Raw genomic sequence first — 21,584 nt, 5'->3', positions numbered from 1 at the left:
CATGCACAACTCTGTAATTGTAGATGTTCCGTCCCTTTAAATAAGGTTGGGAGAATATAAAAAGATGGGAGTGGATAAAAGTGCCATTTTCTTGTGGTGCTTGTGAGCTTACTCTGTGGCCCAGAAAGCTCAGATTGTGTAGAGACATAAAGCTTAGGGACCCAGACGATGCTGAGTAGAATCTCTTCTTCTTTGGCTTATTCCCATCTCGCAGTATTTCTGAAGACAAAATTCTTCCCATTTTACTACCGGAAATAGGAGGAGTTGGTGTTAGCTTTCATTTTAAGCCAATGAAATGAAGGACAAAAGGCAGGATCTGTACATATTGAAATAGCTGTCTCTGTCATGCAGCAGGATGAAGTGACCTGTTTAGAAGAAGGCAGGAATTGTGGACTGAATGGTTCAGCAGCACTTTTTAGTGTTGGCACTTGCAAGGCGGCGGCAGGCAACCTGGGCCTCCGACAGCAAAATGTCTTGGGCCAGCCCTGCATATTGATCCCATGACAATCTAGTGTAGATCGGATGCCGCAGCTGGTCAGAACTTTGGAGCTACAAGCTTGACTTAGATGCGATTTTATCCCTTGTTGCTGAGATTTGATTTCCGCAGTATGAGGACCCCAGATCCTGATTAACGGATCCCATATTTAGGTAATTGTTAGCCAGTGATTTGTTGCTTTGTGTTTTTAAAGGATTGTGCTATTTTTATGGAGTTTATGTTGTTGCGACCTTATGATAAAGGGCAGCAAATATTATAATTTAAATAAATAGATAAGTTGAAGTTGGTGTCTGCATTTCTAGTTTCGTGGATTCCATGATTCTGGCTTCTTGAGAGGTGGGATGAACTTGCAGGCATGTCTTGTGGCAACTTGGGGGCAGGCCTTTTCAGTTGCTGTGAGTCACCTTTCCGCTGTCATCACCACTTATGCACCCAAATATTTGCCGATATTTTGTTACTAGACAATTTGTTCTTGCAGATTTTGTATCGTTGAACCTAAGTTCAACCTGAATTAGTCATGTTTATTAACTTCCATAGGGTCTACTCTGAGTAGGACTCTGTTGAATACCATCTATTGCAATGATGGGATTTAGTGTGTTTTTGTATTGATATTTTCTTTGTACGCTCTGCTCTGAGAATTATTATTTTTTAAAGAAGGGTGGCATATAAATGCTTATAAACATCATCATTATTAACAAGAACTTTTGCAAACTTGATGTTGTCAGAGTGCATATGGAGGGAAAGTGCAGTGTGGTCCCAAGGTTCACTGGAAAAATAAAATCTGCATATATCTTCAAAGTGTTCTTTCATTTGAGTGCCTGCATTGAAACAGAGGTTTGGTATTAAAGTGAAACATCAAAGTGTAGCTTCTAAATATTTATTGCAATGCCTGATTACATTATTTTCAGTTTTTACAGTTCCAGCTTTGATAGAGTGATATACAAAATTATTGAACCCTTCGAAGTTGCTTCTCTGAAGCCACTCAGTTGGAAAAAGAAAAAAGAATGAGTGAATTGAGTGAATTCTGTGCAGTGCAATAATTATTTCAGGTTATTTGGTCATTATTACAGATGATGCATTTCATATTAGGAATATAAAAATAAAATTATTATTTTCTAGGGATCCTCAAGGAACTGCAAATTTTCATATGCCATGTAACCCAAACTTATAAACATTTTAAGTTGAGGATAAAATGCCTGGCTGCACTTATTGATTGATATACACAAAAACAAATGACTGCAAAAAATTTACAATAACAAATGATTGCATTAATTGCATGTTGTTATCAGGTAAAACAATTTTTCCTATGGTATTATATAAGCAAAAAATGAAGTTAAATGTTTTGACTTTACAACCAACATTGATTGTCGTTTAGTGTGCTCAGAGAAGGATAAATCAGTGTTAAAACCTCTTTGGTTATTTGTAATAGTTCATATTCATCTACATTTTGCTTGTGTCTTTTGAACACACTTGATGATTGTTCTGATTTCTGGGAGGGGCAACACTGGTGTTCAGAAGAGTTGCAACATGAGATCTCTCAAACTTCTCGTGTTATCTGTTTTTTTTTAAAAAATAATATTTTTTATTGATTTTTATAGAAACAAAACATACAAAACATACAAAATAAGCTCAGTCCCTTCATTTACCCTCCACCCACAAGACCACTTCTGCCACCAGTGATACCCATGGGCATTGGGAAACAAAGGGGTCCATTTTAAGCTGGGTTTGACCTCCCCCCTCCCTCCTCCCCCCTCACCCCCCCCTGCCACTGAGAGGACAGAGGCGGAGGATCTCTGAGGTTTGGTTTGTCCCCCAGCTAATTCTCCAATATAACACTTTAGTTAACAACAAAACAACAGATAGGGGAAAAAAAAGAAAAAACAGGAAAAAAGAAAAAGAAAAAAATATATAAATTCCAAGTCTTATTCTCTTAACAGTTTGCTTGCGGCTTCCCCAGTTCTCTTCCTCCTGGATTTCCTAACTTCTTCAATTGATTATGGCGGGTTTTCTATTCTAATTCAAAATCTTATTCTTATCATATTGACTTAATCCTCCTCCTTCTTCATGCTGCCCCCCTCCGAGTCCCCGCCTGCCACTAGGGTAACCCGAGGGGTTCAGCAGTCAAAAGGTTCCATTTTTGTGTCTGGGTTTCCTTCCACCCCTCCCTCTCCCCTCAAAACACCCCCTGCCACTGGATGCAAAGAGTAAAGAGAGGGAGACAGGCAGTTCTCTACCCAAACACCTGTCTGATCACTAAAAATATTAAAAATAAACTCTAACATATTTCCTCAGCCATTCTTCTGCTCCCTCCAGAAAACTCTTAACCCTAAACTTTTAAAACTCTCTCCTTCCCCCCTCCCAATGTCCCTTCCCCCAATTGGATCAGCATATCCTTTAGCAGGCCAAGATTCAGAAACCGTCATTCATCAACCAGAAAAATAACCTTAAACTAAAGTTTTCACCCCACACCAGTTCTTTCCCACTTCCACTTCCAGTCCTTTGCTCCCCCCTCTTCCTGCCTACCCCCCCTCACTAACTCCACTCCACATTTCAGTCCCTCCAGGGTTTACATTTCCATCAATCTTCTCTTCACTTTGCTTCTCCTTGTCGGCCTCGTCTCCTTGTTCAAATCTTTGTTTTTCATCATCCAACACATTTTTTTTGGTCCAAATCAGTCTCCAAGTTATCAAATTGTTGCTCCTCACACACAGTCTCAGTCTCAAAATTGTCCTCTAAATCTTGATCTTGCACCTCATTCTCCGTTGCTGTTGGATTCAAACATTGCCGTTCCTTGTAAATATCTTCCCATATTTGAAAATAGTTCAGTTCAGCACAGCCTCCTGGAAGGCTCGAGAAAACTTTGTTTTCATACTTCACTTAACCACAGGCAGACCAGAGATAAGGGCTGAAGGGTACTGGAAAATTCCTCTCTACCACGTTGTCGGCTCCATCTTGGCTGATCTTCTCCTTTGTCTTTAACTTCATCACAGTTCAAATTTAAATTCCCATTAAATTACTTCTGAATCCTCTTCAATCAGTTTTTATAATCCACAACAATAAAGTCGATTTTCTTAATCCTTTTAGCAATTTGACAGCTTTTGACAGCTGTCAAAACGTCTTCCCCCTTGTTACTGCTGAACCTCAAGGGGTATCGACACCGGGGGCTGGGAAGGTTTTGTAAAGTCTTTCTTTCTCTCGGGTCCACAATCTAGAAAAGACTTCCCCTTTCGGCTTGAGGATATTTAATGCGCCTCCCGATTGACCATTTGGAAGAGATCGGCTTCTGTTGTTTTGAAATCTCTTCCTATCTTCAGAATTGAAATTTTAAAGTCCAAATAAAGATTTGACTTACTTTGTAAAGGTCTTTTATTTTCTTGGAAGAATCCGCCGCTTGCAGGCTGAGGACTCGGAGCTTCACTTCAAGGAGGTAAGATGAAACCCAAAAATGGCTCCCACGACTCCACTCCGCTGGCTCTCGATCACTCTACGGAGCTCTTGGGCAGCGGAGGAATCGCGTCCGGAGCAAGCAGCTGGGCGCTATGTCACCGGGACTCTCTACCCGATGTTTTTTTGGGGAGTCCGCTCGCTCTGCGGACTTCCCCCCCCTCCACGAAGCCAGGGACTTCGGAGCGCGAAGTCCCTGCATCCTTTTTCCACCAGCGCGACGGACCGGAAGCCACTTCTCGTGTTATCTGATGGAACAGGAAGGAGTTGCACTAAAGCAGCTCTCATGCCTCAAGTAATGTGAAAATTGGTGGGTGGGATTGGGCTGGCAGGAAAGAATGACTTTGTGCCTTCTCATTAGCCCATCCAGTGGCAGAGCTGGGTACTATGGTGTCCTGTGTGAGGCCAAAATTTGCACCCCTTCCCGAGTCCTTGTGCTGCCTCACCATGGAGGAGCTGTCGTACAGCTCTTGCCATCAGAAAGTTATTCCTGATTTTTAGACAGAATCTCCTTTCTTGCAACTTGAATCCATGGGTTTGGTTCCTAGCCTCCAAGGCAGAAGAAAACAACTTTGCTCCATCTTCCATGTGGCAGCCCTTTAGATATTTGAAGATTGCTATCATATCTGCTCTCAGTCTCCTCTTATACAGGCTAAACATACCCAACTCGCTCAACCATTCCTCATAAGGCTTGGTTTCCAGACCCTTGGTCATCTGGTTCATTCTCTGTCACACATATTCCAGCTTGTCAATACTCTTCTTGAATAGTGTCACCCAGAACAGGACACAGCATTCCAGGTGTGGTCTGACCAAGGCAGAACAGAGTGGTATTATGACATCCCTTGATCTGGACACTATACTTCTGTTGATGCTCTCTAGTATTGCAACAGCCTTTTTTTGCTGCTACGTCACATTGTTGACCCATGTTAAGCTTGTGGTCCACTAAAACCCCTAGATCCTTTTCCCATGTACTGCTGGCAAGCCAGGAGTCCCACATTTTATATATGTGAATCTGGGAAGTATATGTCCTAGGCACCCTCAGCCAAAGAACGCACACATCTTATAGTTAATTCTTTATGGACAGAAGTACACACTCAAAACAACTTCCACGGTGCCCTGGAAACCCATGCACACTCGCTTCTAACCTCTGTGCCTTGTGGACCAATTGTACCAGCAGAGGAGCCATGCCCCCCCCCCAGCTTATGTGAGAAGGTGTGTGCATGCAACTTGAGGTTTCTCCTACATGGAGGCTATTGCTGCTCTTCCCTCTTGTTCTAGGAGACAGAAGAGTGGAGGACGACAGGGATTTGACTGGCCTGCCCCTCTTCAGAGCAGCCTCTTCCTCCATCACATCCTGCATGTCCATCTCCATCTCTGATGGCCTGACCGTCCCTCTTTCCCCCACTCTCGTGGGTTGTCCAAACCCCATAAATCGCTGGCCCCCTCTCCTGGGTCAACCCCTATGCCGCCTGCCTCTGCCACATCACTTAGGAGAGCCCCGCCAGACCTAGCCAGTGCAGGACGTTACATTTGTCCCCATTGAAATTCATTTTGTTAGTTTGGGCCCAGTCCAATCCGTTAAAATAATTCCGTCTTCTGCAGAATCATCTACCCCTTCCTGTTTGGTGTCATCTACAGATTTTGATTATCCTTTTTTAAAAAAACAACAACCACAATCTAATTTAATTTTCATGCACGTATTTACAAAAATTTCTCATATTGCCACAAACAACCAAACCAACATTACAATAAATAATAAACAATCAGTGCATAAATGAAGATCAATTTTCATCTTTTCACCCCCCCACCCATCCCTCCACCCACCCTATAAAATGATATCATATTATAATTTGGCAACAAAAATAGCAGAAATCAAAGGAATAAATGAGCAAAAAAGGGATATAGATTGAAAAAAAATTCAAAGATTACATAGCAAGTTTCATGGAGAACGCTGATCTCTCCATAGAATTATGAGGGTTCAAATAAATGAATATCAAAATGGATAGTAAGGATAGTAAGGACATAGGTATACATATGAGTAAAGGAAGAGTAAAAAGCGCAATATAAGATCGGCTGAAAAACACAATAGGGTGAAGATTTTGATTATCATCCCCTCAGTTCCTTCATCCAAGTTGTTTATAAAAACGTTGAGCAACAACGGGCCCAGGGCAGAACCCACTTGCCACTTTTTTCCAGCCATGAAATGAGATTTGAGGGTATATCTCTGAGCTAAAGGAAGCAACCTGTCTCTTTCCCTTAAGCCGGAGGTAGCCAACATGCATATACTTTAGACTACAACTCGCTTCAGTCCCAGCCAGCATGACTACTGGTGGAGGGTGATAGGAGCTGTTGTCCACAACATCTAGAGGGCACCATCTTGGGTACCCATGTCTTGAACATACAATTGCTCCTTGCGCTGCAGAACATGTGTTGCTTGTTCTCACCTTTAGCATATGGAAAAGATTGGAAAGGTTATTTCAATGCCATCGTTTTTCTTTCCCCCCCTTTTTTTTGCAAGGGACTCTAATCCTCTCTTACCCTGATTAATGTCTCTTCCACCTACATCTTGGGCCTGAAGTGTGGAAAAACAGATTATGCTTGGTATTGTGCCAAGTGTGTAATTTCTAAACATGGTTAAACTGATGCATTTGCATACAGTATGAAGGGCCTCACTAGATCAGATCAGAGAACATACAGTTATGTTTGGTGACCGTTCAGATCCTCAGAGAACCTTGCCAGGAGAGTATGAAAGTTGACACCCTACCTGTTGTGTTCTTTACATCGGAAGCCTTTAATCTTGAAGGTTCCATATAGGGATGGCGAATACTTACCTATCTTCCGTGAATTTGTATAACACTTATTAAAGTCATCAACACTAATTGTCTTCATCAGCACATTTTGAGGGCATGAATCCCATGCTGATCATTTGTTGCTTGCTATTTGCCTACTAGTTTGTTTCTATGTCATAATTTGTGTTTAACATAAATCACTCTAACACCCTCCCAACTGCTTACATCGAATAGAAACATTATGCGATTTAAAGGATTAGTTTTCATAGTTATATGCCATAATGTTCATGGGGATATAAATATCTACCACTTCAGAAGATAACTTCATATGTAGTGAGGATAAACTACTGCACATCTGAGGGCAAATTGGGCCATCAACCATTTGGTTTGCCAGCTCAACTGTGGATTTTACTAAGTCTTAGCCAAGTAGGGCATGTCAATTTTTCTGTCACTAAACTTCAATTTGAATGCTAGCTATGAAATTAATCTCTTCAAAATCATTGGAGAAATTCTGTTACTCCACTAAGCATCTTGATTCATAACAAGAGTTGTCATAAGCAGCAGAATAAAAACGACAAGACAGCGGTTGTGGACTGCCTTGATATGGTCTCTACTGTAAAAGTAAACTTAGCAAAATACTAAGTCATCACCTCCTATTAATTTAACTGCATCAGGATATGAAACACATGACACATAATTTTGATACTTTCTGAATGATAGGTGCAAAGGTAGGCAGCCATAGTTGGTCTCTAAGGTGCTACTGGAAGGTGCAAAGGTAGTCATTGAACAATTTCAGCTGGATTTTTTAAATGGTATGTAGCAACAATATATCTTGTCTCTTCTCTCCCTCCTATTCTAGCTCATAATCCTACCCATGAAGAATCAATGATAAAGAGCATTTCTGCCATATGAGCCTGTTAATGCTTGACTTTAGGTATCTTCATATCAGATATTAGTTTGCTTGGTGTCTTCACTTTTATCATTTAGTTGCCAGGTGGAAACTATTTTATTTTCTTAGACTCTCTGTTAGTGGCATCATGTTATCTTATATTAATGATGGCTAGTATTATTTTTGGTTATAAGTTTATTATTAATTTTATACAGTAGAACCTTGACTTACCACCGCCCCTACTCACGATCAATTCGACTCGCGACTGCGGCAAACCCGGAAGTAAATACCGGGTTTGCCGCAATTTGCACACGCACAGAAGTGGCTCCTGCCGTCTGCATATGCGCAGAAGTGGCTGCCGCTGAATGCGCACGCGCAGAACGGTGCTTCTACCAGTGACCCGGATCGACTCATGAACGGACCTCCGGGACGGATTCTGTATGTGTGTAGAGGTTCCACTGTATTTGAGTTGAATTAAATTGTATTGCTGTTTAATAGATGGTTGCACACTTTTGGTGCAGTATGTAGAAATGAGCAATGCAAATGTTTCATCTAAAACAAATAAAATTGTTTCTATGTGAGTAATCCAGTTATGAATGTGAGACATATTGCCTATTGTCTCAATCTGGGCCATAGGTCTGACAAGGGCCTCCTTTTACCTCTCCTCTCTCCAATTTGATATTTGGTGGGATATGGACTTCCAGTACTGTAATATGATACAGATTGCTTACAAACAGGTAGATAAGCAGCAATCCTGAAATGGTTTTAAAGGTGGTTGTTTTTTTAACTGAAATAGCACAAATGTGTTTATGGTGAAGATGGTCCCTCCACACACCCGCTCCCCCCAAGAAAGAATTGTATAAATTGTTTGATTCATATTGGGTTCCTTATCTAGCAACAACACTAGGCCTCATCCTAGCTCATACAAAATGTTCAGAAGTTGCTAGTCTCTTTTTTTCTGAATCATGAAAAGCAGGGAAGAAATTGCTTCCCTTTCATATTTTCCTATCAGAAATCCACCCCACATGAATGGGAAAAAACAGCATCATGGTGCATTTCGATAACTAGAAATTTATTTAGTTAGCAGTAGTCACCTTTACACGGTAGCTGAAATTTTGTAATAGCTACCTGGATTTTAGTTTTGAAATAAGAGTAGTTGAACACAGGTATTTTATTTTATTTTTAAGCCACATCAGCAAAGGCGTCGCTAATAGGCAAAATAGTTCATAAATGTTCAAAGACTAATTGAAACTTAACCCTGTGTGCTCTCCCTTTCCTCTTGGTGGGAACATTCCACTGGGGGGGAAAGATCTTGTTTGGTATTTTAAGACTCATTGCTTCTATCTTACAACAGCTTCAGATCTCTGTTACCAAATAATTCATATGCAGTCAGCACACATTAAAATTTGAAAAAAAGGAGTGGCAGAGGAAAAGAGAGGGAAAGAGAAAGCTTTGAAGCAGAATTTTCTTTCATTAAATTAGTGAATATGACAAGGTTATGTAATGTTCCAGAGGGATGAAGAGCTGCACGTCACTAACCTTTTAGATTCAAGAGGCTTTATCCTTTTCATTTGCTGCTGGTTGGAGGCTTAACACTGGATTAACTGGCAAGTTCCTTTTTTAATTCAGGTAGATAAAGCCCCTATCCAGATTTTATATATAATTATTTATCATATGCAATATAAAAAATAAGCACTACGCATGAACAGATAACCGTATTTTTACTTCTGCATGTGTGTTATGTGTGTAATGCGTGTAGAGATTTACATACTGATTTTGTACATTTGCATATCGACCCGTCAAGATGATTCCTGATACCTTCTGTGACTGAGATACAGAAGAAGCACTACAGCTGATCAGAGAATGGACCTTTGTTAAAGGGTCCCTTACCTTTACTACAATATTGCTGCTGAATGGCATTCCCTTGGCAATATGCAACTCACTATTTGAAAGCAATTGTGTGTCGAGGCTTACCAGAAATTACCTTAAATAACTCACAACTGACAACAGAATTATCCCTACCTAGCTAACAGGACCCAGTGATCAGGGATGGTGTAGTCCCAAAACATCTGGAGGGCTGAGTTTGGGGGTGCCTGGATTATGCCATTTTACATATCCATAAAAACTTCCGAAAATTTTGATCTCAACTACTTAAAAAGGGCAGGGGAGGGGAGATCTCTTTTTAGCTCAAGGGCATCATTGCCTCATAGGCAGCATTGTGTGGGATGCACTGCAACAGCAAGTGGGGCCAGGTGTGAAAGTGGGTGGAGCCACAAATGTGACTTTTACCTTTGTAAGTTGGCTATATTCCAGTCACACAAAAGTCAAAGGCTCCATCTCACTATCCTGGCAAAGAAGATCCATCGTCAGAATGGAGGAGGGCCAAGTGTAGGCTGGTGAGAGATGTGGCCTGGGAAATAGGAATGTTTCATAGGGAGAGTCCTGAGGTCTCCAGCCCCGCCCCCCTGGGCCTGAGCTATCTCACCCTTGACTTAAAGTGCAACAACCATGGAAGGACTTAAGTTGTTGTTTTGCAATAGCCTATATATCCACATATGAGACGCAGGTGGCGCTGTGGTTAAACCACAGAGACTAGGGCTTGCCAATTGGAAGGTCGGCGGTTTGAATCCCTGCGATGGGGTGAGCTCCCGTTGCTCGGTCCCTGCTCCTGCCAACCTAGCAGTTCGAAAACACACCCCAAAGTGCAAGTAGATAAATAGGTACCACTACAGGGGGAAGGTAAACGGTGTTTCCGTGCGCTGCTCTGGTTCGCCAGAAGTGGGTTAGTCTTGCTGGCCACATGACCCGGAAGCTGTATGCCAGCTCCCTCAGCCAGTAAAGCGAGATGAGCGTCGCAACCCCAGAGTCGTCCGTGACTGAACCTAATGGTCAGAGGTCCCTTTTTTATTTTAATGTTGTGATACAAATTTCTACAGTAAACAAAACACAGTAAAAAAAATACTTTGTTGCATTTTCTATACATCATACGCCAGGAGCTCTTGGGGGAACCTGATTTTCTAGATCCATTTCAATCGAACTTTATGTTCAGTCATTTTGGTTCAGGACCGCAATACATGAAGGACTATTTCTACCCATATGAACTGACCCAGACCCTTCAAGCACCCCATCCATGAGAAGGTGGCAACACGAGAGTGGGCCTTTTCTGCAGTGATTTGTTTTATTTTATTTATTGCATTTCTGTACCGTTTTACACTTCAATGAATCTCAAAGCATTTGCAAACAATCATTATCAACAGCACCATCAAACATAATAGAACACCGCAAATACAGCACAAATCATATAAAATAATTAACAAATCATTAAAAAAATTCAATGACAATGTGAAAACCCTATTAGGAAAACTTTTTTTAAAAAAAAACACTAAACAGCACAATTACAGAAAAAGACATATTGTATGATTAATGAATCAATACAGCATTCATAATCTATAAATCAATATTAACAACATTAACAAAATATCAACAACAACAAATAATAAGCTTAAGCACTATTAAGTTCATACATGCTCCCCATGACTCACACCCATTCGTCCAGTTCTTTAAAAGACACACTTTCTATTGCCCTGGACAATATAAAGCGACTAACAAATTCAAATTCAATAAATAATCATCATGAAAATACTATTGAAAAACATTAATTAGAAGAAGCATTAATTAGAGGCTCTTTTACATGTTTTCACAAAAGGTCTTTCTATGCGAGAGATCTTTTATTTCCCAATTAAGCTATATAAACTATAAATTAGTATGTGGGTGCAGGAATGCTAGTTGGCAAGTGAATGCCTGCGGCTGTCTGGCTTAGTTTGGAATTTTTCCCATGTCCCTGGGTCAGAGATAATATGTGTCCCATTTTAAAAATATGCACAATCTCCAGCGAAATAAGTGTTTGTAATCTCTACAGAATGTTGTGTTGCACATTAGGTCTTGTCGCTTGAACAAGATTTATGCAGTTGGGAAATGTAACACACCTATCCTGCTTTCGATTACTTATCAGGCTGTTTGTCACCAAATTGCAATTTCCGGAACAAAATATTCTACATTATTATTATCACCCATGTATCACACTACATTTCTGAATACTAGAACAGAAGGGCTTTACAAAGTTTGGCTCACTTTATTAAGACCAAGGGAAGTGGCTGATTTTAGCTGGCTGGTAACATAAATGTCTTGTGTGAGAATATCTTGGTTTGCACAAGACAAGGCAAATAGGAATTGGAGATTTTCTTTGCAGCTTTAATTTGTTTCTGTGGAAACAGTGACATTGACACAGGACTGTTGAACAGTGTGACAGTCTACTCAAGGCTTATTTTATGAAAATCCCCTTTAGGAGTTGTTGATTCTTTTTCCAAAGATGCTTCAGCCATGCCTATATATTTGAGTTTGCAAATTTGTATAGCTGTATTTTTTCCAGGCATTTGGATTTGATGAAATCCTTGTCAGGCGTAAATGAATATAGTTGCTTTGAAGTTGGTGGAGTAAAGCTGATTTATACCAGCTAACATGATGAACTACAGTGTAATTCTCTTGTGTGTTCATAGAATGACATAGGTACTGTGATATCCTTTAAAAAAAAGTCCTATATGTACTGAAGGCTGTATTTACAGGAACACAGTTAAACATCCGAATGGGTAATTTAGAGCTGGTAATTACTTCACGTGGATAGGGATGTGTAGAATATGCCTGCATAATTTCACACTCTCCAATGAAAATAAAATACAATAACAATAACAATAACAATAACAATAACAATAACAATACAATAGAATAGAATAGAATAGAATAGAATAGAATAGAATAGAATAGAATAGAATAGAATAGAATAGAACAGAACAGAACAGTGGTGGTCGACTTCCAAGAGACTGCGATCTACTCACAGAATTAAAAACTGGCAGTGATCTACCCCTGCTTTTTAGGGGTTCAGGTTATGGTTACCAGACATTCCCGTTTCCCAGGGAGGGTCCCCTGGACAAGATCCATCCCCGGAATGTCCCCTGATTTCATTTAATGTCCCCAGATTTATATTTTAAGTGTTGTAGATTTATTAGTAGGGAATGAATGTTGCGTGATTGGTTCAACAGCACAAGACACATCATATGGGGACTTCCAATGAGGCAAAATGGCGGAGTCATGGCAGTGAGCAGCTCCTGAAGCCAGCCAGAGCCAACTGCGCTAACCAGGCTGGCACCGGGCTGCTGAGATTGCTGCCGCCGCCACCACTGCTGGGGGGGAGGGGAACCGGGGACGCCCAGCGCCTCAACTGGGGGAACCACTGCCCCCCCATGACCCAAATTGAGCTGGGAACGAGAGCGCCCGGCCACCCGGCCGACAGGAAAACCCTGGAGCCGACACAGGGAGAAGGAGGAGAGGAGAAGGAGGAGAGGAGAAGGAGAAGGAAGAGAGAGAAAGAGGAAGGATAAAAAAGAGGGGAGCCCCGACCTTGCCGCCGCTGAGGAGGAGAGGTTGGAGAGCACCGGGAGGGCAAGGCCACATGGCCGAGCCCAGGTCCGACCCAAGCCTACTCCACGGTGGCTAGCGCTCCAAGAGGGCAGGCCAGTGCCCAGACTAAGGCCGCGCAACAGAGGAGATCACAGAATATTCTCTTTTTTTTAAAGTGTCCCTGGATTCTTTAAAAAAAATATGGTAACCTTAGTCAAAGTTGTGGAGCTTTTTTTAGGGAGAGGAAAAGCCACGTTTTTAGGGGGTTTGGGAGGCATTGGTTGCTTAGATTTTTGGGGGGAAAGGGGGCGTACAACATTTTTTGATTATTTGGGGGCCAAAGAGAAACAGCAACTCACCGAAGGATTGCTGGCGTGGGGGGGTGGGGAAGCAGCCTCAGTTTGTGAACTCTGTCTTCCGTTCTCCAACAGTGGAGGGTGGGGCGGGGCCGGAAGGGGGCCAGACCAAAACCACACAGGGATCGACCAGTAGATCGCGATCGACCTGTTGAACATCCCTGGAATACAGTAACAACAATTTTATTATTTATACTCCACCCATCTGACAGGGTTGCCCCAGCCACTATGGGCAGCTTCCAATATATATATATATATATATATATATATATATATATATATATATATATATATATAACAATAAAACATTAAACATTGAAAACTTCCCTATACAGGGCTGCCTTCAGGTGTCTTCTAGAAGTTGTATGATTCTCATCTCCTTGGCTTGGGGGGTCACATAACTCCATACCCTCCTAACATTGGTACAATTAAAATAGGGACATCCTAAGGAAAAGCGGGACATTCTGGGATCAAGTCAGTAACCGGGTTGGCTTCTGTAAATCCAGGACTGTCCCTGGAAAATAGAGGCACTTGGAGGGTCTAATTTGTGACCCACCAAGGCAAGCAGAGCCGACTAGCCAAGTATACTTTGCAAGGTGCTGGACAAGGAGAATAATTATGTACACTTATTTTTGTAGCACACTACTAATGGATATCCCAGTAAAGAAAATATTTTGAAGAATATGCTTAAGGGCCTTTAACATCCCAAGCATGTATTTATTTGCATAGCAAGTCTTGGGATCAAAGTAAAGGTTTGTTGGTAGAATTATCACTAATGCCACCCTACATGGAGTATACCATTGTGTGTAACAATTTCTTAGCTTTGAAATACTATGACTGACAGTTTATAACCCTCAGGAAAATACCAGAAGCTTTGTTTGGGAGTTTGCTTAAAAGATTTCATGAAATCATAGCTCACTTGCGTGCCCTTTTAGAAATAAAAGCTAATTAACTTCTTGCACAAGCCAATTTGCAGGTACATTGTAAGCACAGGTTAGAATTAAGGAGCAGTAATTGCTTATAATGATGATCAGCATAACTGATGTGATAAATTATGATTAATGAGTAAATTAGCAGTGAATGCTGTAAATGAGTCTGCTATGAAAATTATTTTAAAAAGAAACGAAGGGCAACCAGATCCATCAGTTGAGCTGCATATGTTTAGTAGTTTGTCTTGGAGAAATATAAAAACTAGGATAATTGATAATGATTTTATATAATACTGTATACATGTGACAATCAAACAGTCATTGTTGCTGTTAACAATATACGTATTGCTATTATTTACTTACAACACAATTAAAAATGCACAAAAAATAATAAGATCTACCAATATATAGGCTTATCAATGACTTTAAAAACATCAATGACTTTAAAACACTGTATCTGAAGAAGTGTGCATGCACACGAAAGCTCATACCTATGACAAACTTAGTTGGTCTCTAAGCTGCTACTGGAAGGAATATTTTTTTTATTTTTTGTTTTAAAAACACTGATTATTAATGATCTAAGTTTTCTTGAGGCCCACCCCTCCTTCGTAACAGGTGGCTGATACAATCATGTCCTACTCTGAACCACAGGTTCAGCAAGTGTGTGCCCCAAACCTTCTTGGTTCTGTGTGCAGGATATATTTACCCTCACATCTTCCTTCAGAGTGCATTTGTCTGAGGAACAAGAGCTGATATTGTAGGATAGGACTAAAAGCACGACCCTTCTCCAAGGGTCACCTCAAAGACAGACTCTTCCCATATATGCACCAACTCGGACTCTGTGTTCATCATCTAAGGCCCTTATTCATGTTCTTTTTGTTTTAACTATTCGTTTGTGCTTTTATCTTGTATTTTTAATCTTGTGAACCACCCTGAGATCTTGTGATGAAGGGCGGTATAGAAATCTAATAAATAAATAAACACAACAAATAAAATGCTGTCATGTATGTGAGTAATGCGTTAACAGCGCTCACACTTTTCAATTACCCCTGGGGTGGTTCTAAGTACTTGTGATGAACCTCCTACAGTACCAAACATTACAAAGCAACTCAGTCTTGCCCTTTCCATAATACACAACTCATTAAATGTGTTTCTGTAGATCGAATGTATTGCCCTCGGCTGTACTTGAGGGACGATTCCAACAGATTCCACACGAAAAACACTTGTGGAGATGGCAGTCCCAAATTGGTGGTGCATGCCCTTCTGGCTTGCACTCTTTATAAAGACTTGAGAAATGAAATTATCGCCCCTCTTTTATTGTCCATTCCGGGTCGCCCAACCACTGCCACAGTGCCCTTTCTCTTGGCAGATCAATATGAGCAGGTGACAGCAAAGGTTGCAAGGTTTTTATCTGGGGCAATCAGAATAAGATCCACTATTTGACTATTGATTCAAAACCCTAAAAATGTATTCTATATGATTGACTTCTTATTTCTATTCTTTGTATATTGTATTGTTGTTTTATTGCTATGGCCAACGGCTGACACAAGTAAAGATTCATTTAAAAAATGTGTTTCTGAATAAAATTATCTGTGGCTTGCCATCTATTAGTCCAAAAACTGGTGCAGTACATTAGTTAGCATGAAGTATCAGATGGGAAGAGACTAAATCAAGCACTGATTCTGCTCTATGGCCTAGACAGGTCATTGTGTGTCAGCCTCCAACCTTAGTACTGTAGGATGGGAATAGTAATAACCTACCTTTCAGGGTTTTTAAAAATAATAATATATGCCATATTGACCAATGTTATATGATAAATGAATGAATGGATTTATAAATGCCTTTGTTGTGTGTTTGGAAGTAGACGTGCATATTATGACATCCACAAGTCTGTGTTAAATCAGACAAACAAGGACAGTGTTTGCCATTTTCACTGAACTTTACTTGTTCATTATCTCTCCCAGCTGGATGTTCAACCTGGTCAACTCAGGGGCATATGCTGTGTGACTAATTTACTGGAAGCAACTTCTGTCTCGTTTTGTTCGGCGGCATATATTGCATTGGAATTTTCCCACGCAGATATGAAACTTTGCTTAATGAGCTATGCCAATGAGCCATTTTGTTGGACTTTGCACTTTGGTGTTCCAAGAAGGTTAAAAATGTGTGCCAATTTTCAGCTGGTGCTGCTCTCGTGCTAATCAGCAGAATGGTGCTATAGAGCGTCTTGGTAACTGAATGTCCAGAAATTATCACCATTTTCTATCACAATAATCTGTATTCGACATGATTCACAACCACCATAAATAAGAGGGTGATGCATTAATATGTGAGTTGGAGACTATTGACTTGATAGTAATGTGATAGCTTTTATTAGACCATTCAGTTTGTGAAGAAATGTGCAAACCTTAACTTACAAAGAACTCTGACAAGCCAATTTGAAAGGTAGCTCATTCTTCCTTATATAGACAAAAGAAAATGATAATCTGGCAATATAAACTAGTTGCATTTTCTATCAATAATAGATCATGCAAATGCTTTATTGGTGTTAACGATAAAAAGAATATGAATAAAGGAAGTTTTACCTTGTCTGCTTCGTCAGTTGTCCTTGGTCAGTTATTTTCACCAACAGTTGAATAGCAACATTTAGAAACAAACTAATAAACATTGGGTGATTCTGAACACTACTTGGATAGCACCTATTAAGGCCAACAGTTTTCAGCAACTCAGTCCTCCTGTAGTTTTTGTTCATTCTTTTTTGCAGTTTTCTTTAAGCAGAACGAATATTAATTTGTTAATGGAAGTCTTAGGAACGCGTATGTTTCTAAGGCATGTAGATTCTTGATAGCCAAGAATCCTTTGGACTATTGAGGAAGCTAACCCAACAGACTTCAAAGGCTCCGTACTGGGTTCACTGAACCTTTTATTGCCTCTCTCTCTCTCTCTCCCTCTCCCTCTCCCTCTCTGAAAAAAATAAGGATTTTGAAAGGCTGACCAGTTCTGCAACAGAAAAGACTGCTGCAGTTGTCTTCAAGGACTCGTCAGCACATACATCTGCATGCCCTAATTAGATATCAGTGCATCAGTCTTTTTGTCAGATGTCAGAGGGCATATTTGGCCTCAGGGTTAACCAAGAGCTTCAGTTAACACAGGTTCCAATCACTGGATTTTTTTACTCACAGATCTCATTAAATTATTAAACATTGCGGATGAATTCCTGCTAGTAGCATTCCATGACACTGTATATTCAAACACAGGAACAAAATACTTTTTATTGCTCTGAGTAAGGGGGAATGAGCCCCCCTCTTGCAATTCCTCACAGATAATTGATTGTTCTGTTTGCTGTTTCTTTCTCTCTCCCTCTGCCAGCTTTTGTTTGATTGATGGCGGGATGTCTATCCCTCTCTCTATGGTAGCTTGTGGTGTGTGTGTCTGTGTGTGTGTGTGTGTGAGCTCAGGTGCGCTAAATCACATTTTGGAGCCATGTCAATGAATAAGCATTTTTCCTTTTAATCCTGTATGAAGGCAGGTCTTTGTGAGAGTTTCCATTTGGAACTTCAACCTTCTTGGCATATTTGGTGTAAGGAAACAGAAAGCTATTCAACTGGGGGCGGAGAGCAGGCGGGGACGTGGCTGGTGCCCCCAGGGCCATGGCACATGCCCAAGGGGAGTGGCGTGCCACCCACAGGGGTGTGGTGCACATTTCGGGGGCGTGGTATGCTGCCCGCGAGGGCGTGACGTACCCCCCCCTGCATGAGGCATGCCGCATGTCCAGAGGGGGTGCTGCAATGGCACCCTACCGGAATAGTGGTGCTGGGGGGCGGTCTGCTCCCTCCACACTCCCGTTCCTCCACCAGTGAGGCCAGGCACCCCCAATTGGACGCAGTATCCTAGTTCATGTACATTAAGGAAAGGGAACCCATGGTCATATAAATGTTGTTAGATTCTGTCTCCCTTTCGGCATGGCTAAATGGAGGGTTTATGGTCAGGGTTTATGGGAGCTGTAGTCCAACAACATCTGTAGGGCGCCCGGTTCCCACCCCAATGTACACTGTATATGAGATGATCCCATGCAGTGATCTGCATGCACACAGCATGTTAATTCCTACCTGAAAGTGCCTTCTGTGCAGGAATATTGTAATGTATCCATCTACATGCCAGCTTTCATTTCCCTTGCTTTAAGGGTTAACCTTGTTTTTAGAGAAACAACAGATTTCTATTTTAGTTCTTTTGACAGCTTGACGCACTCTTTTGGATATTTCTTGCTTAGATTTATTTTGCTTTTCTTTTTCTTTTTTAGCACCACCAAAGTTTACAAGAACACCCGTTGACCAGATAGGAGTCTCTGGGGGAGTTGCATCATTCATCTGCCAAGCTACAGGAGACCCGAGACCTAAGATTGTCTGGAACAAAAAGGGCAAGAAAGTCAGCAATCAGAGATTTGAGGTATTAGGTCCATTGTTCTGTTCCTCTGAAAAACATTTACTTTAATATCGCCTGATTATTCCCTATTGCTTTTGAACAGTTATCGTATTGAACTACAGCCTTGATGCTTACATTGGTGTACCGGAACAAAACACACACACACACACACACACACACACACACACACACACACACATTTTAGGATCTCTCCCTAAATAGAAATTCTAGTTCAGTTTGTAACAGTTCTCCACATAACCCCTGACCAGACTGAGAGTGAGATGTGCTATGAATTGATTTATTTTGTAATCCCTACTCTGCTTTCTTCTTTTGTATTCCACTTGCTTGGGTTGGCTGTGCTGTGCTTCTCAGTGACCTGTTCCCAAATACAGCTCCCAATGTATGGTGAATTTTGTCGAAGAGTTAGAAGTATGATTCTGGGAAGACACTGGAAAAAATATTCAAGTCAGGTTAAGAACTCAGAAGGGTAGTGGATAATGTTTATCAGTGGTTTATCAGTGGGAATCAGCATCACATAAGCAATACAACCACCATGTTAGTAATAGTGTGCCAATTTGGGTTGGGATGGGGTTCTCTTCTCCAGCCTTGCCTTTTTCTCCTGGGCTTGGTACACTATGCCCCAAAGCCCCTTCCTGCTGCTGATCCCCTTCCATCGGATACGAGATGGCACGGCTGCATGTACGCTAATGGCCTGCATATTGGTCCAGCGTACAGTTCTCAGATTTTATGTTTAGTATCAGTATTTGGGAAGTTCTTTGTTGTTTACAGGTTGATGGGGCGAAATAAATACACAAACAATAATGAGGAAAAAAAGCAATCATAAATAGAAGCATCGGGACCCAGGTGGCGCTGTGGTTAAACCACTGAGCCTAGGGCTTGCTGATCAGAAGGTCGGCGGTTCGAATCCCTGTGACGGGGTGAGCTCCCGTTGCTCGGTCCCAGCTCCTGCCAACCTAGCAGTTCGAAAGCACGTCAAAATGCAAGTAGATAAATAGGAACCGCTACAGCAGGAAGGTAAACGGCGTTTCCATGTGCTGCTCTGGTTTGCCAGAAGCGGCTTTGTCATGCTGGCCACATGACCTGGAAGCTATATGCCGGCTCCCTTGGCCAATAATGTGAGATGAGCGCGCAACCCCAGAGTCGGTCACGACCGGACCTAATGGTCAGGGGTCCCTTTACCTTTAAATAGAAGCATGGTAGATAGTAGGTTATAGCATCTTAAGAACATATTGAGATCTTGCTGAGGTGAGGTGAGTGGCTTATTTAGTCCAGCGTCTTGTTCTTACAGTAGCCAACTGGATACCTTTCGGAGACCTGAAAGCAGGGCCACCACAGCACTCTTGCTCCTTTTGTTTCCACCAACCAGAATTCAGAAGTATTCTGCCTCTCTGCCATTAAGAGGAGGAACATTTTCATTATTGGTAGTCATTGATAGCCTTATCTTCTATGGGTTTTCGAATCCTTTTATCCTCTCCAAGCCATCAAAGTTGGTGGCCATCATGGCCTCTTGTGGGGTTGAATCATATCATTTTAAACTATATGATATTGTTTATCATATTCCTGGTCAATAGGGCAGCCTAATGCTATTCCCTTTCTTGTCCCTCGTTGCTTGACTTTAATGACGTCATCCCAAAGGAAGCTCTTGTTGCACATTTTCTTACATACATTGCTGAGAGGCACTCATTTCCCTCTCCCTGTACCCAAGCTTTAGATTAATATGTAAATCCCAAGTTTGGTTTATAGTCCTAATTATTATTACTTTAATGTAACAGAAAATACCTTTCATATATATACAGTGGTACCTCGACTTATGAACGACTCGACAACCGAATTTTTCGACTTACGAATGGGGCAAATGGCCGCACGCTTACAAATTTCTCGACATCCAAACGGAAACCGCGGCGGTTTTAGATAGGGTTTTTTCGACTTACGAATTTTTAGATGGGGTTGCTTCGACTTATGAATTTTTTCCATTTCCAATGCATTCCTATGGGAAATCGCGTTTCCAATGGCACTTTTCGACTTACGGATTTTTCGACCTACGAAGGTGCCTTCAGAACGGATTAAATTCGTAAGTCGAGGCACCACTGTATATGAATAAGTATTCTCCACTGCATTTCTTCTTAAGTGTTTCTTTTAATCAGTTTCCCGAGATGAAAAAGAATTGAACCCCAACATTGTAGATGCTATCTGCTTCACACTTTAATACTTGATTGTTGTTGTTACTGATACTTGTGCTGTTGGAACTTCTGTAAGCAAACCAGGTTAGGAACAAATATGTTTGCTATATCATTTTAATTTGCATTCATAACTGTTTTAGACCAGTGTGTGTGGCAAAGAACTGCAGTAGGCCTTCAGCCCTTCCCACTCCTCTGTTCGTAGCCATGATGAATGTTCTATATACATGTTAACCTCAAATAATAATCTGGAGTTTTCACTGCTTGTTACAAGGCTCAACTGGTATAGAATTGTTGAGGCAAAGCACATGAACTTACGTGTTGTTGGTTTTGGGGTCCCATCATTCCTGGTAATTAGAGGTTCTGGCTGGGGCTAATGGAAGTTGTAGTTGTGGTCCAACAACAGATGGAGGACATCACACTGACTACCTTGGTTATGTGTGCTTCACAATATCAACAGATTCAGAATGTGGTAATACATATTCAATAGGAGTGGTTAAACAAGAACTTAATTACTCACTTCTGTGTCAGGAGTCCTACTCCCACCAACCAAATTGTTGAGTTCCAGAGCTTGTTGGAGCAAATTGCATGTTTGGAGCTATCCAAGCTC

The 21,584-nt window shown here is 41.2% G+C and overlaps 1 protein-coding gene across 4 annotated transcripts in view; it reads left to right on the top strand.

Moving 5' to 3' along the window:
* Nucleotides 1-21,584, top strand: part of PTPRD (protein tyrosine phosphatase receptor type D) — a 376,490-nt gene that overhangs the window by 117,810 nt on the left and 237,096 nt on the right. For all 4 annotated transcript variants that reach the window (XM_035140530.2, XM_060268732.1, XM_035140525.2 and 1 more), the window contains exon 3: nucleotides 18,655-18,800. In XM_035140530.2, the coding sequence (XP_034996421.2) occupies nucleotides 18,655-18,800 (146 nt within the window). The remainder of the gene's footprint in view (nucleotides 1-18,654; nucleotides 18,801-21,584) is intronic.

This window comes from Zootoca vivipara, chromosome 16 (genome assembly GCF_963506605.1).
Source record: "Zootoca vivipara chromosome 16, rZooViv1.1, whole genome shotgun sequence".
Taxonomy (NCBI): Eukaryota; Metazoa; Chordata; class Lepidosauria; order Squamata; family Lacertidae; genus Zootoca; species Zootoca vivipara.
This window is presented reverse-complemented; position numbering and strand designations above follow the sequence as displayed.